General features: G+C 46.5%; 1 protein-coding gene across 1 annotated transcript; it reads left to right on the plus strand.

The window, feature by feature from the left end:
- Positions 1-2,273: 2,273 nt before the first annotated feature.
- Positions 2,274-9,057, plus strand: LOC144169616 (lysine-specific histone demethylase 1A-like). The gene has a single exon (XM_077698871.1). The coding sequence runs from the start codon at positions 2,726-2,728 to the stop codon at positions 5,132-5,134; it is 2,409 nt and encodes an 802-aa protein (XP_077554997.1). The 5' UTR covers positions 2,274-2,725; the 3' UTR covers positions 5,135-9,057.
- Positions 9,058-16,690: the final 7,633 nt, after the last annotated feature.

Here is a 16,690-nt window from a genome sequence, read left to right on the forward strand (position 1 = left end):
TCTCTTTGTAACAGCCGTTTCTTGCTCTACATTAGTCACAAGCTTCTTGCAAACCACTTGAGTATGTCACCGCAATACTGCTAAAAAGGCCATATTTGGCGCTTTTTGTAGCTGCAAAACAATAAAAAATGTGCACCATGTTTTTGATGTAGGTAATAGAAGGCAATCTTGAGTTTAATTTGTGAAGGTCTGAAAAAATCGAAGATGCCCCCCCCCCCTTTTTTTTTAAATGCGTTACCTAGCTGCAAGAGCTTTTTTTCAAATTGAACCGTCTTGACCACAAAATAAAATTGACATGAATATTGTCCAAAGACAGAAGATAACACTAAAAACTGTGGTTGATTCCTCTGTCATAGGAATCGGTAAAACACGAAAGTGAAATGTGCAGCGAAATCCGCAGCTGAGCATGATTTGCGGGTCGGCGGCTGTCTTGTGGGTGTGTTTGGCGAGCGACATCCTGCTGGTGAATCGCTTCGGCAAAGGTGTACTGGAGTCATATCCGCGACGGATACGCAACAGTGAAATCTTGGTGTATCCCGGCATCAAACACTTTCGTGTTGAAATATAAAACCCGAAAACGAACAACCCTAAGTATAACGTACTCTTTAGTACTAAAGGTTGCTTCCCCGCAAGAAGACGCTGTGTGCAGGGATGCTCCCTTTACTGGCCGCTTGCTTCGTTGTATTGGCGTCATTTCCGTGACGGACATGACGTCAGCGAAATCTTTGTGTATCCAGGAATAAAACATTTTCGTGTTAAAAAATTGAGAGATAGATAGATAGAGAGAGAGAGAGAGAGAGAGAGAGAGAGAGAGAGAGAGAGAGAGAGAATGATCTTTAATGTGAACTGGTGAGGTCAGCCCTGCTATAGGGGCAATGCTATACCAGATGGGGGGTGGTTACGTTGATGAGTGGTTAAAATTAGACATTAGGGGTGCAGCAGGAAGAAGACAAACAAGAAACGTTAAAAAAAGAAAATAAAAACAAGAGAATGCTTCCATTAGAGTCCGGGCATAAAAATACAATTGAAAAGAAAATCGTTAATGGAAACGCTAAAACAAAATGAAAAGTAAACGACGCGAAAAAAATGATAACAACTCCAACCCAAGAAAAATAAATAGATGAACGCCACAGTGACACCAACACAAGAAAAATAAATAGATGAACGCCAGAGTGCGAAAGAGTAGATATCGCGACACACTTGCTCTGTCAGTGATCTAGAGAAATTCGTCTAGTTCAGTGTCTCGTAGGAACTGGAGTAGAAAACTACCTTGGTTGTTTACACGAAGAAAAAAAAAAGGCCCTACATCTGGGCAATTTCTTTAAAATTTAGTTAGAGAATTTTTGAAAGGAATGCCGTCTGCGAGCTGAACACGAATATGTAAAATCATTTGAGAAAATGCAGTCTTTGCATGAAAAAAAAAAAAAAAAAAAAACTAGTACGATATCTGCAGAAGTTCGTTTTACAGCGGTAGAAGTTTTGAATTTCCGCGAGCCGCTCAACGCGCCACTGACCCGAGCCTGCTTTGGGAATATTTTTGAGGAAGAGAAATTTTTTCCCACAAAATAACTTCAGATATGCCTTTCCCCCAGCACAAGGAGCTGCAAATAAAGTTTTCGTCAAAATTAAAGACGTCGACCGAACCGGTCCCATCTCTCGTGAAAGCACCCGACACGAAGAGCAACGAATTGAGAAGGAAGTGAGAGTGGTTTCGGAGCTCGAACTTTCGGTTCAGGCGGCCACATCATCGCCCTTGTGGGGAGGGATAGGCGCCGTAAAACCCATACCAAGGGACCATACTAGCTGCCTCTACGCACACACCTTTACCTATCATCCCTTTTCCCCTACTCACTTCCCTCCATGTCTACTTGAGGCACACCATGAAGTTTCATTATGGTTTCATTCAATAATACGACGCTCTACGAAGTACATCACCTCCCCTAGGTAGTGCACTTTCTGCATGATTTCACGATTTCAAAGTGCAGTTGCCGCCCGCTGCACTAAAAAATCGGAGAGGCGAGTGCTGCACTACCTGAATGAGTTCAATATGTGCAGCCAAATCGAAGACACTTTAAATAAACTTAATCATTCGTTCGTTCAATGCTAATACTGCTAATACTGAAATTCACTCTGCTGCAAGCCACCATTGTACATGGTACACCTAGTGGTAAAAAGACAAACTGAGCGACATATATTTTGGGTTTTTTTGTACGACAAATGCAAGGCTAGGTTAATTTTAATTATAGGGCACAGCTTTAGAACGAAAATACTGTGGGTAACAAACAAGCTATGTAAACTTATTTAAAATAAACTCTTCGTAAACTCTGACACCAACCAGTCCAAGGACAGCCAACGACGCGCACGCGCACGTACAACACTGAGGTTGCTGAACCGAAACACAAGTTGTGGCAGCGAATGAATGTCAATTCACTAAAGGTGTCAAGAATGGCATTGATTCCAGAACTAAAGGGACAAACAAAAGGTTGTGAAAGCCCGGATGGTGTTTCAGGTAATGCTGCAACGACGGGCTGCAGCTGTGGCGAGAAATCGGAAGGGCGCGAACGATACCGCCTCGCTGCTTCCGTCAGTGGATGTCGACTTTCTGGATTTCGCTAGACGGACTTCGTCAATTTAAGTTTGCTTTACGTCGGTGAGCAGAATATAATTGGGAAACGGCGCCCACCACGCTATCGTTTGCACTCAGATTCCCAACAAAATTTGCGAAATGAGTGCGTCGGACGACAGGAGGAGGCTGAGTCCACAGGAAGCGTTCCCTGTCGACCTGCAGTCGGGCACAGCAGTTGGGAGTGATCCCAGAGATGACGATCCGACAGGGAGACGCACGACGCGAAGGCGCCGGGCACGGCTTGAGCTGAAAGAAACGGGCGACAAGCATCCCGCTGGATCAAGTGCTCCCGCAACCGGTGAGGACGGAGCCGCGTACGCCTCGGATGACGAGAGCGGCTGCATGACCAACAGCAGCCAGCAGCCTAAACAGCCTCGCTTTGGGCTGCCTGGTCGCAGCGAGCGTCCGCCGGCAGCTTCTTCCGAGGGCGGCGGCGATGGCCCAGACATGGACAGCGAGCACGAGGACCCGACGGGGCTGGAAGGGGCCGCCTTCCAGAGCCGGCTCCCTTTCGACAAGATGACGGCTCAGGAAGCGGCCTGCTTCCCAGACGTGGCACAGGGCCCGCCGCAGACGCAGAAGGTCTTCCTGCACATCCGCAACCGGCTGCTCCAGCTCTGGCTGCAGAACCCCAAGCTGCAGCTCATCTTCGAGAACGCGCTGCCGCAGATTGAGCCGCCGTACAACAGCGACGCGCCGTTTGTGATGCGCGTGCACGCTTACCTGGAGCGCCAGGGGCTCATTAACTTCGGAGTCTACGAGCGCATCCGCGGCCCGCCAGCAAAGAAGCACGGCAAGGTGATCGTCGTGGGGGCCGGCATCTCGGGCCTGGCGGCGGCGCAGCAGCTTCAGCAGTTTGGCATGGAGGTGATCGTGCTCGAGTCGCGAGACCGCGTTGGTGGACGGGTGGCCACTTTCCGCAAGGGGAACTACATCGCCGACCTCGGAGCCATGGTGGTGACGGGACTGGGCGGGAACCCCGTGGCCGTTCTGAGCCGCCAGATCAAAATGGAGCTGCACCGGATCCGCCAAAAGTGCCCGCTGTTCGAGTCAAACGGTGCCACTGTGCCCAAGGACAAGGACGAAATGGTGGAGCGAGAGTTCAACCGGTTGCTCGAGGCGACGTCCTACCTGTCGCACCAACTCGACTTCAACTACGTGCAAGGCAAACCGGTGTCTCTTGGGCAGGCCTTGGAATGGGTCATCAAGCTGCAGGAGAAGCACGTCAAAGAGAAACAGATCGAGCACTGGAAGCTTATCCTCGAAATGCAGGAGAAACTCAGGGCTAACCAGCAAAGCATGCTGCAACTGCGGGACCACATTGAAGCCTTGCATCAGCAGCACAAGGAGCTTGCTTCCTCCAAGGCGCAGCGAGATGTCACCCAGGAGTTTGTTTTACGAAGCAAGCAGCATGAACTGACGTGTGCCTGCCGGGAGTGGGATCAGCTCCTTGAGCAGCAGAAAGAGATTGAGGACAAGTTGCAAGAGCTGGAGGCATCCCCACCGAGCGATGTCTACCTTTCGTCCCGCGACCGCCAGGTCCTGGACTGGCACTTCGCTAACCTCGAGTTTGCCAATGCCACGCCCTTGAACAACCTGTCACTGAAGCACTGGGACCAGGACGACGACTTCGAATTCACTGGCGCGCACCTAACAGTTCGCAATGGCTACTCGTGTGTGCCGGTTGCCCTTGCTGAGGGGCTCGATATTCGGCTCAACACTGCTGTCAAACAGATCCGTCACGGCAGCACTGGCGTCGAGGTGTTAGCTACAAACACCAGGAGCAGCGGTGGCCTCATCAGCTTCAAGGCAGACGCAGTTCTCAGCACCCTACCACTGGGTGTCATGAAGCAAGCCGTGCAGGGCAACCCGAGCATGCCGAACACTGTTCAGTTCATCCCGCCGCTGCCAGAGTGGAAGGTCAGCTCCATCCAACGCCTGGGCTTTGGCAACCTCAACAAGGTAGTGCTGTGCTTTGACCGCATCTTCTGGGACCCCAGTTCCAACCTGTTCGGCCACGTGGGCAGCACCACGGCTAGCCGGGGTGAGCTGTTCCTCTTCTGGAACCTCTACCGGGCGCCCGTGCTTTTGGCGCTGGTGGCGGGTGAGGCGGCCGCCATTATGGAGAACGTGAGCGACGATGTCATCGTAGGGCGCTGCCTTGCGGTGCTCAAGGGCATCTTCGGCAGCGTGCCGCAGCCCAAGGAGACGGTCGTCACCCGCTGGAGGGCGGACCCATGGTCCCGAGGCTCTTACTCCTACGTGGCCACTGGAGCCTCGGGAAGCGATTACGACATCTTGGCGACACCTGTGACCCCACCGTCCGTGGTGCCGGGCTCTTCTCAGCCGCAGTCACTCCCGCGCCTGTTTTTTGCGGGTGAACACACGATCCGCAACTATCCGGCTACGGTGCATGGTGCCCTGCTTAGTGGGCTGAGGGAGGCTGGTCGCATATCGGACCAGTTCCTTGGCTGCCCGTACGCTCCTCCAAGGCAGCCTCAGACGTAAATGTAGGAGTTTTTGCGATCCACGAGAGTTACAGGAGTTATGACAACGTAAAACTCCCTCCACAGCATCTGCATGTACACACACACTTTCTACAACCACGTTGTTATTTGTAGAGCCCGTAATAAGTGAACTTCCATTGCCATAATGCATACTGTAGCACTTCATTTGTTGTAGGCAAGTTTTGTTTATAAGAAAAAGTAATATAAGCAAGATCAGTTTTATGTAACTATTCACCTCATCAATTTTAAAGCAGATGGTTTTTTGCAGAGATGCTGCGAAATTAGCTGTATTTTTTATTGAGCCTAATTTATATACCCGTTCACCTTTTTAAATATTGGTTATGCCGTGTGGGACACTGTGTGCATGTGCATATGCATATTACACATACACGTACATCACAGAATTTTAGCAACCGCTATCGCATTGGTCCCTCCTTGCATGAGCAGGTTGAGGGACTTCCCATTTTTAATGAATGCTTGTGGTGGTTAAGAACAGCACTTGCGGTTAAACAGGAAGTACTCGAATAGATCTGTATGGTGTGCCCGACTTTTTTCTTCCGTCTCCCCAAAATACACAGTCACTGTTGTTAGTGTATTCATTACTTGCTAGAATCGAGTAGAAAACCTTGGGGCTTTCAAGGCACAGGATTGCCCCAGGGTTAATTAAAAGTGCTCGTGTAGCTTTTGGTGGCTGATATTTTCTTCCTATTTCACATTTCTAGCGTCCCAGCTGTGAGAACCCTATCACTCTTGCCTAAGCAGGGGTGCTTAATATATTTCAAATTTTTGGCAGTTGTAGTCTCCAGTCTATGTCGATTTTTGTTATTGGGCACCAGATGTTTGATACCTCCTGATCGGAGATGTGTGACAACGTTTTGTTTTTGTTTGCGTCACCACCAGAAATGGGCATCCACCAAGTGATATCTTAAAAGAGGTGATGGTTTCCTGTTTTTGTTTCTGGGTCACCACCAAGCATTGAGTGGTGCACCAAGTGATATTTCGTGCAGCAGCCCGCCTAATTGTTGTTGATTGATGCATCTTGGTAGACAGCAAAGCTGGTCACATCCTGTATCAGTGTGCTGCACTGTAGTTCATGTGAAATCGTCTGCTAGCCCGCAGCGCTGTGCAATTGCCACACCAGGAAAAAAAAAACCATTCCACAAGAGCTCAGGAAAAGTTGCCTGGACCTCTTCTTTGCTAAGAACCCTTCCACACTGTGTATGGAACCGCACAGCAGCCCTTTGTGGGTAGCAAATTCCGTGCAATCTTATTTGCCACATGTATATATCCTGTTTATGTGACTGCTACGTGTAGATAAAAGGTGTGTTAGTGCGATTATTGGTGCCAGCTGGGCCTGAAATTTTCACTCCCATTCATTTGGAATTCATGCTGACAAAATTTGCCAATAATGGTAAACAGCATTGTAAACATGTTTAACATTTTAAGTATCTTATATATTTTAAGCATCATAAACATTTTTTTAAAATGCTGCCAATTAGTATCGGCTCGCCTATTTATTGTCTTGTTCAGGGTTTTAATTGTGCCATTCTGTAAGTATAGGTACATATGATTCTGGTATAGAAAGGTATGCGATGACTGTGGGGCACAACTTTTGAGGGATCTCGAGGTGTTGCTCTTTTAATCGCCTTATTTTAGTCTAAACATTCAGTCAGGTAACCTACAGTTTTTAGGCAACTGGCAAACATCCAACCCAGGTAGTCAAAATGACCTAGAGCCACCTACTATGATGCATCTCACTGACAGTGTGTAGCTTTTTGGTCAAGATCATGGGCAATTTGAAGAACCTGGTTGTCTATCGCTGCCCATATGTACGAGAGATCATAAAATATTGCACCCTGCTGTTGTGGTAAGGCACTTGGATGCTTCAATAAGCAGATAGTGGAAAGATGTATTTACAATGTCGGGTAATTAACAATGTTGCATCACCAGAACCTTGGAATAGTAAAATTGGGGACTGTTGGGAAGTGATGAACATTGGTCCCGGCACTTAGTTTGTCCAATTGCTTTTTGGCTACACATGAACGTTGGTAGCAGCTGTCAAGGGGTTGAGTGGGGCTTTATATTTTTGTTTGTTCACTTGTTATTGTCATCTGCCCATTGTAAGTGCAACCTTGTAGCAAGGAAAGGCAGACAGGTAGAGCCTTACCTTAGAAATTCCACTCACTGGGCAGTGTCTTTGTACCACCATCCTGCACAGTCGCTATCTTGCCACAGTGCAAATCCCTTGCATAGATCTGATGTGGGTCTATCACACAGATGTTTGTGCAAACCGCTCTGCAGTGATTAGATTCCAATACAAAGCGCTCGATTCCTAAGCATGGATGTGAACAGTAAATTTGCAGCACAGTAGTTCAATACCCCTTTTTTTTGTTTACTCTGTCATTTTAAGTAGTTTTTTTTTTTTTTTTTTCAGCCACACTAGGAATTTAAAAGAAGCTGTACTTGAAGCTGGTTAAATATTTTTGCTTCTCACTCATCTCGTTGGTGTGGGTGTGTTCGAAGCTTCATTTCATTTTGCCACTCCTGTCACCGAGTTTTGAGTGGTGACTATTTGATACTAGTCTTGTAGACACATGTATAAGATGCAGTGGGAAAAAGTTGCAGGAGCATTCGTGTAGCCCTGGCCACTGCTGTCGTGCCCCGCTTTTTTCCATCATCACCCAGATGTATTCTCCCATTCAACAGCACACCGTTCATTTTTGGGGGTTGGCTCAGCAAAATCTGACAAAAATTCCAGCGCATCAGGCCACCATTTTTCTTGTGGGTTACCATTTACTATTACTGCTGTTTTGTACAAAGCGCCACCAGTGTTTTTTCAAAGCCAATGATCTGCGTTTGTTTCCAGCTTACCTACTTGCTATTCTCTTGCCCATCTACCCTGAAGGGAAAATTACGATAATCATGCAACATAGTTTGCCATAGCTAATCAGACGGCTCGGCTTCTTGAAAAAAAAAAATGCACCTCGTACACGTGCACCCTGCAGCAGGGTTGCTTGTGACCGTTCATTACACGCATGCTCACTGGTGGGTGCCAGGAAACTGTGCTGATTCCTTATACGTGGTGGGCAGGTGCAGTTTTGTCCTATGTCATCTCATCTCGTGTACCCGGGTCCCTTTTGTATTTACAATCCCTTGTAATATTTTTTTTTGCGATGTTTGCTGCGATGGTAGAGATGGAAACGCACACGGCTGCACAGGATTTGTTGTTCTCACCTCCTCCTCCTTTTTAGACTAAGCACATGGGCGTGCTTGTGCGGTGTTTCACAATGACCTCAGTTTTTGAGCCATTGTTGCGGTGTTCGAGAAGGAGAAAGATTTTGTTGTATGTCAACTGATTATTAAACAGCCCATTGAGTATTCTATGCATTGTCATTGGAAACTGGATTTTTCTTCTAACGTTTTTCTTCTAACTTTTTCTGTCTCTTGTGCTTCACCATGTACAAAGCGTTGCTTGCTACGCCACTGAAGCCTTTTCCTTGCTGCAGCACTTTTGTAAAGTGCAATACCCCGCATATTGTCTCGTGAAACTGGCCCGGATAGTGCCACTTTTGCTGGGGACTGCTAGTGCAATAACTGTTCAGGTGCTTATTTTATCTCTAGTAAGCGGGTGTTTCTCATTGCGTTTCCCACCCGAGTGAACTGCTGCAGAAGTGTGCAATTTGAAAGCGTCGGAAGTATGAGCTTGCTTTCGAATCTCGGAACTCGGTGTTTGTGATTGCAAATGTACGCGATTCTACTTGCTTTGAAGATAGTGGAAACTGTTAGCCTAGCTTGCCTCTCCCGCATATTTCAACTGTCTTGCCTGCTCGCACGTTATTGGCTGGACTTTTTCTCACACTGTTGCAAACTTGGTGTCCGGTACCTGTTCCTTTCATGCGGAAATAAAGATTGTTCATCACTGTGGCCCGGTGTGAATGCAGAAGCTGAATATGAGAGCTAAATGTTTTGCAGGCGAGGATTTATCCTCCGTTTCTGTAGTATTACCAATATATGTTCCATTAATATCATGCCAGTTTGCTTGCATGCAGAATCTTGTTAGAAGTACAAAATTAACTTTTACTCGGCAAAGCAGATGCTCTATTCAGATAAAATACAAGGCTGTCTTCAGGATGTATCCATGCAAACTGCAGGAGTGTATACTGTTTCCTGAAAAATTTAATGCCAATTCTTCCAGGTGGTCAGTATCCTTCTGTTTGTCCATTTGTGTACGTAAAGAAAAAGCAACGACGAAAACCCCTCCACCTGCAATGCTGCATCGCCAAGCAGTATTCAGTTCTACAGCAGGAGGGCAGTAGAATTGAATAACCCAGGGTTCCAAACGACAAGCTGAGAGCGAGGAAGCGCAGTTCATGCAATTCTTGTTGGTTTTAGGCAGCACCCTGTTCGAAGTTGAGTGCACTACGTAAAAGGTTTTACTAAAGCTAAAACCAGTCTAGCCTGCAACAATCTTGCAGGCCTGGATAGTGCCACTTTTGCTTGTTTAATTCCCTACGCACTTAAGTGTGCATAGGGAATCGAGCAAGCAGCTTGAGGGGTGCCTGCTGAGGGTGCCACATGCACATTCACCAGCTCAAACCCGGGTTGAGAGGCAGCTGTACTTCTGACGGGCGAAATGCACACATTCTTTTTACACAGTGTGGGGTGCACATAAGCAATACCAGGTGCTTTTAATCCAGAGCCCTTCACTATGGACACATTTTGTGCTCCTCGGCCCAGATGCAACTTTGGGGCAGAGAAATCCATCACTCAAATTTAAGGTTACAAAATCAAGCTATAAAAAGCCATAGAGCGCATGAAACATAAAAACGAACGTTTGAAGTGGACGCCCCAGAAATAAAAAAAATTAAGTACTGCGCTTTAAGGCTTCTTAGAGAAACTTGCCCTCATAAACTAAATGAATTGTTATGCACACCCAGAATGCAAACGGCGACATTCCCGCTAGAGAGGTCAAAGAAGTTGAGTGAGTAGCCTTCACAGTGACATGGTGACCGATAGTGGCAGTGCGGCAGGCAAGGTGAGACTGTTGACTGTTTAAAGGTTTTGAAGTGTACTGGAAGCCTTGACTCTACAGTTCAAAAGCACTGCCAAATGTTGCCAAGCACACCACGGGTTTAGTTAGCGCTTTCATGTTACTTCGACTACTGTGCTGCTTCTGGCTCTTCAAGGAGATGGCAAATCAATTTTATTCCACGCCCAACGGGGATGATCACTGTAATGTGTGGAGTGGAATCGGAAGTGTCCTTGGGCATGGCATCTTTGAACACTTCAGGGTGGTCGATAATGGGGAGAGACCAAGTTGGATGCTACATTTATGCTATGCCTGGTTAAAAAAAACAACACTGCCCAGGAATTAAGACATTTTTGCTTGAATGTATCGGTGATTTTCTTGGACTGCTTGATTATTCGAGTACCTTTACATTCCCAATCAAGGCCAAAAAAATCAGTCGAATGTATAGGCGTATTACAACAGGCCGCGGGAAGGATGTGCCATTGGTGTGTCTTGTATACTGATACGACCTTCATGGCAGGCCAGTCTGGATAAACGGTGTGGCACAACTACAAGGGCCCATTTTTAGTGCACACGAGCATACCGCCAAACTGTGCTGGTGGAATGCTACTCGTCGAGACTCCAAGGCATCCCCCTGGCCGTGTGTACTTCGTGACGTCTGCCGTAACGTCACATGGATGGGTCTTCAAACTACCTTCAAGTGCGCTGTTCGGCCTGCAGCTGACTGTGGCGCGGCTGGGCTAGAGCGGAGGTGCGCTGTGTTGACAATGCGGAGCCTTGTTTACCGTAAGTCCTCCTAGACGATGACACCATACCGTTGCACACCGCTATTCGCCTTTGCTTTGTTTTTGACTGTATTTGCACCTGGCTTGTTTTTATTGCGGCAGGCAGTAATCGTTTCGTGGAACATGGGGTGTGTTCGACAAATAGGGTCATGTAAGACAATGTTGCTTACGCTAATCGGCCAGTGTCGTCCGAGACAACCCCAAAAACATCGCACTGTGGTGCAGCTATATATAATAAGCATAGTTTGTGCAGTAGCAACAGCAGTGCACACTGGCGCTCCTATGTTTATGTGTACTTTCATAACTTTCATCGATTCACCACATCATTCTTACTGCTATAAAATGAATAGGCATTACACTTAAGCAAAAATAGCTCGTTCAGCAAGCTTTTAAGCCCTGCCTAACTTGCATTTGCTTTTGCCGGCCTCAGCCAATCGCACGGCTGTGCATATGACGTCATATGTTCTAGTGAGTCGCATGGCCATTCCCTTTTTTCCCAATTACGTAGCTTATTTGAGCGAAGTTTACGTTAAAAGTGGTGTCAGTAGGATTGTAACGAGGCGATCTTTCGAATGAGCCAAACTCGTGTTTTGTCTGCGTAGCGTCTTTAAAGAATAGTAGAGCTACAGCAGCTGTAGCAGAGGAGGTAAAGAAAAGTTTTTTGTACGACTTAGGGTGTAAACCCCCTCCTCTTATAGCATACCGAGGCCGCTTGGTAATGTGGGTGAATTTTGGCAAAAGTAGCCTTCCTATTGTCGTCTTCTCCTCATCCTTTCATTGAAAAAAAAATGTGCACACAAGCTTGGTATAACGTAAACCCAGTATATTTTGATGGCCACATCATGAAAGTGTGGGTGGAAATATGAGAGGAAATGATGAAGCAATAGGCATACAGTCTCAAACCCTGCTAGAGGGGCTTTTCTGCCGTCTGCTGGAACCTCCACTGCACCTACGTCTGTTATATGTTGAATTTTTCGACAGTCATTACTGATATCGACAGCAGCTACATATGCTAGGAAACGGCAATGCTGTTCAGTGTACAGTGAAAGCTCGTTGATTCGAACTCCAATAATTCGAATTTATGGATAATTCTAACTGCACAATTTGGTCCGGCCAAGCTCCCATAGAAGCCTATGTATAAAAAAGCTAGTTAATTATAAAAAAGGTAGCAGGCCCCACGGATAATTCGAACAACGTGGCTCGCAAGCCGGCGGCTTGGTGTCTGGGGTACGGACACAGAAGTGCACCCGCTGCCTACACACAATGGCGTGTTGCCTCCGAAATGTAGTGAAAAACGGAGGCAGAAGGTAAAATTAGGTAAAACCAATTAAAACACCCATAGCAGACACTTTCAAAGACATCTTCTTTGCGGACTACATCGTTGTGAACACAAATGCAGCGCTTTGTCATGCGTTGACAGATAAAGACATTTCTTAGTCCAAAAACGCAAAACCTATCGCTACCAGTGACGACCACTGAGAGGAAAACGCAGCACCACAGTGTGGCGGTATGCTCGAATGTCATGGTCAGATGGAATACTGAAGAAAGGTGAAGATCTTCTGCCATATCTGCTACATAAAGCAGAAAGTGCTTGCCGTTGCCTTATAGGGCAAATGGCAGGTTGCAATCAGTTTTTCAAGAAATAAATTATTGACCTGTATTACCGTACCCCCATCACCTAGTACAGTTGCTATTCCTCACTTTCGTCCGAACTTTCATTAGTTTGAACTGAGGTGGCATTTCCTCGTGGTTCCAGTTAACAAGCTTTTACTATAATTATATAGGTCCCCATTTCTTTTTATGTGCTTACTTTTCTTTTCGCGTGCTGCTGAAAATAAACTGCCTCTTGCCGAGCATGTAACGGTATTTCCTCTTTTGCACGAGCTGCTATTAAACATCAGCAACTGACGTGAAGCTGGCGTTTGTGAACCTGCGATTGTGTCTGAGGCATGGAAAAAGGAGATTGCGGGGGTGTAGTCACCCTGGTGAAGAGCACTGCAAGCTCCAGCGGTGCTACTGCCTCACCAATTGTAGCAGTTGCTGAATACCTAAACAATATGTCTTGCTCTTTGCTTCCCCTTTGTGGTTTGCCAATCCGGATAAAATCTGCGGTGCCATAAGGGCGCCTTGTTAGTGCGCAAAAGGATGCGAGTTAACACCACTTCTTGATGAGTACAGTCTACTCTTAAGTCTCTACGGCATCTGTCTCACTGGCTACTCTTTCAGTGCCTGCTTCAGAAAATAGGCTTGAGCCAGTGGCACAGGGTCACCATTACCAACTTTGATGAGCATGGTGACACTAAAGGAAAGCTGCTCATATAACTGAGTCAAAGCTGACAAGGCACTTTCAGCCGTTTGTCGGCGAAATTCAATTGTTCCCTTCAGCAAAACATAAAATGTAGAAACCGCTTTGACATTATTGTGAAACTTTCGAGTCGTGTTTTCCGGACCAATACACTAAATGAATTTAGCCACTAAACACTCACACCTTGTTGTCGGGAGCAAAGTCTGAATTCATTGTGAGCAGCAGCCGAAAGGCATTGCAGCGACACTATGTGGAAGGGTGCCTGCTGCTGAGACACTGAGTGGACGATTTCATCTGCACACATGTGCGTTTGCTCGCACGAGTCGATACACTTTTGGTAGAGACAAAGGCCTAAAGGTGTCACTTGGCTGCGCATGCATCGACGTGTTTTCTTAAAGCATTCTGGTTGAGGGGCAGCATTGGTGGTCAATGATGTGCAAGCACGTGACAGGTTTCATTCAAACCAGGCCTGACCAGCCTGAGCACGTAGTGGTTTACGCTTGAGTCGTCGCTTACGACAATTTGTAATAGAAATGATAGTAAGTAACAACAATAACAACAAGAAAGAATGAAAACACAGCCAAGCATTAACAGACCCACAAATAGTAGCTTGGGCGGCAGTGATGGCAAATTCTACCGGTCACCGGGACCACCTTAAAGGGGCCATGCAGACAAAACACAAGTTTGGTTCATTCGAAAGATTGCCTCATTAGAATAACACTGACACCATTCTTAATGTAAACTTCGCTCAAATAAGCTTCATAATTAGGAAAAAAGGGAATGGCCATGGGATCCACTAGTTCATTTCCCGCAACAGAACCGTTGATGTCATACGCATCAGCTCTGCAATTGGCTGAGGTCGGCAAAAGCAAACACAAATTAGGCAGAGCTTATAAGCTTGCCGAATGAGCTATTTGTGCTAAAATGTAGGGCACATTCTTTTTATAGCAGTAAGAATGGTGGGATAAACAGTGGAAGTCACGAAATAACACATAAACATAGAAGCACCGATGCGTACTGCTGTTGGTACTGCGCGTACTATGCTTGTTTTAGCTGCGGTTTTTGGGGTCGTCTCAAACGACACTGGCCGATTGGCCTAAGCGACGAAATCTTGCGGGACCATATATGTCGAGCGTGCACCATGTTTCATGAAACGATTATTTTCTCCCTGAACAAAAACAAGCCAGGGGCAGATACGGTCAAAAACAAAGCAAAGGCAAAAAATGGCTCGCTGCGGTATGGTGGCGCCATCTAGGTTGACTAACGGTAAACAAGTCTCTGCTTCACACCAAGCTTAGCTTTCAGACCCATTCTTATGATGTCAATGCAGATGTTAAAACACACGATTGGTGGGAGAATCAAAATTTTAACTTAAATTGGTGAATTTCGCAGTGAATAAAGCATCGTTTGCTTGCGGTCAAGTGTGGGGGCACTATAAAACATGAAATCTTTCGAATAAAACAAACGTATTTTTAAAACAAACGTATTTTTTCTGCATGGTCCCTTTAAAAAGGTGCTTGACATGTGCAGCCAACGTGGCACCATTCGGTGTTTGTGCCAATGAAGAGTGCATCGACTCGAGCAAGGAAACGAAAGATGCTTGCCGTTCAAATAGACCGCAGAGTCAATGTCTTGTCATCAGGCGCACTTTTGCGGGACAGCCCTGCAATGCCTTTTAGCCGCTGCTGACGTCGAATTTAGACTTTTGCTCTTGACGGTACATTTCCCTACCAGACATTTGATTGAGAGCTTATTAGGGCATCGTACCACCTATACCATCATGTCATACCATCATGTCACCATCGGGATGGGAATTTACATTTACAAAAATGATCTTGAAATGAGATGCTCCGGGATACATACGACCTACCTACTTTCCTTGGAGATATGAAAACCAAGCTGTGCACGCCATTTTCTAAGACAGAGCAGGGACAGCCAATGACGTTAGAGCTTAGCCTCTCCCATCTTCCAGACTACCATTCACTTCTTGCAACCTGCAAGTCATGATGGCTACTGTAGCCATAGCTGTGGGCGCTACATAATTAGATGTGGCATAGTTGTTCCAATTGTGCTGTTTTCAGCTAAATACAAGCTGATGTAAAAGCCAGATAAAAAATGCTTATAGAAGGCCAAAATGTGACAGAACAGTTTGTAGTGCACACAGGTTAATATTTGTTGTTACGAATAAGTCTGCAATTGGCAGTATGTACAGCGACAGTTTAAAAGGACCCTGCAACACTTTTTTCAAAACATGGTATGCTTTCAGAATAGTCAAAAAGCTTAGCTCAGCTAGGCCCGCTTGTGCAAGCGAAAGCAGCCGAAGCGCAGTTTGACAACCAAATGATATGGCTAGTCGAACGATCTCTGCTTGAGCTCTCCCTATTGTTCATTTGTCAGTTTCCGAAGTCATCGTTGAAGTCGAAGGCGAGGTGTCGGTTGCCACCTCTGAAGCTCGTCGCTGTCGTCTTTCTGCGTCCTTCTCCCAACGCTTAGCTAGCCAAAGTTCCCATTCTTCACTTGGTTCTGCCGGCCGCTTTGTGCTCCCGTACTCGCATTTCCGTTTTAATAGCAAGCCGAGCGGCATCTGCAGGACGGTCTAACAAAACTTGCCGCTTTTGCCAGTTGGACCGCGCAGATAACTTTGGCACACATGGACCAGTGTCCTTGATCCCTCCTTGATGCTACGGCTGCCCTCACCCCCTCTCCCTCATGCCCTCCTTCACATCACGGCAACGTGGAGGAAAGGAGACGGTCGGCACTCGCCCCGCACTTAAAGCTCAAACTGTCACCCCCCCGTGAAACTCACAAAACTAGATCGGTATGGCTTTTGCCATAAAAGCGCATGCAACATACTAGACTAGGGGGTCAAAGGTACCCCAGCCAAATATCAGTGCTCCATTTCAATCAAATAACTTAGAAACTTGCCCAAAAGATTGTTTGTTTCTTGATCTGGGCATTGTTGGCCCATGAATGATGTCATTCACACAGTGTTGCGTCTGTCGGCCAGTGCAGTTTCCTTTCAGTTGTTGCAATGAGCACATTCGATAGCAAATTTTAAAAGAATCGCAACAAAAGCAAAACAAACAGAAAAACAAATCAGCTGCGATCAGCCGATCATGCAGTGCTGCTCCGTGCTGGCGATAACTTTCGCAATGCTTTCAGTCACAAAGAAAAGAGTGAAAGCGCTTATGGGCAGTGTTGCAAAGTCATTTTAGATGCCGGCAGTCACTGCACACCATTTAGCTGAATAAAAAAATGAAAGCTGTGTTCTTTCAACTGCTGTGTGCAGCTCAGTGCCAGCACTCCAGGAAGCAATTACCTCAGCAAGGTAGCTTTCCTTGGCCACATGCTTTGAAAACCACTGTAAGAATTTGACTCCCTCTCTTGGTGGTGGTGGTGTAAAGTTTTAAGCTTACACACTCAAGAACAAAACAGTAC

This window comes from Haemaphysalis longicornis, unplaced genomic scaffold (genome assembly GCF_048455015.1).
Source record: "Haemaphysalis longicornis isolate Haplotype H1 unplaced genomic scaffold, Haemaphysalis longicornis Haplotype H1 scaffold_2, whole genome shotgun sequence".
NCBI classification, from domain to species: Eukaryota; Metazoa; Arthropoda; class Arachnida; order Ixodida; family Ixodidae; genus Haemaphysalis; species Haemaphysalis longicornis.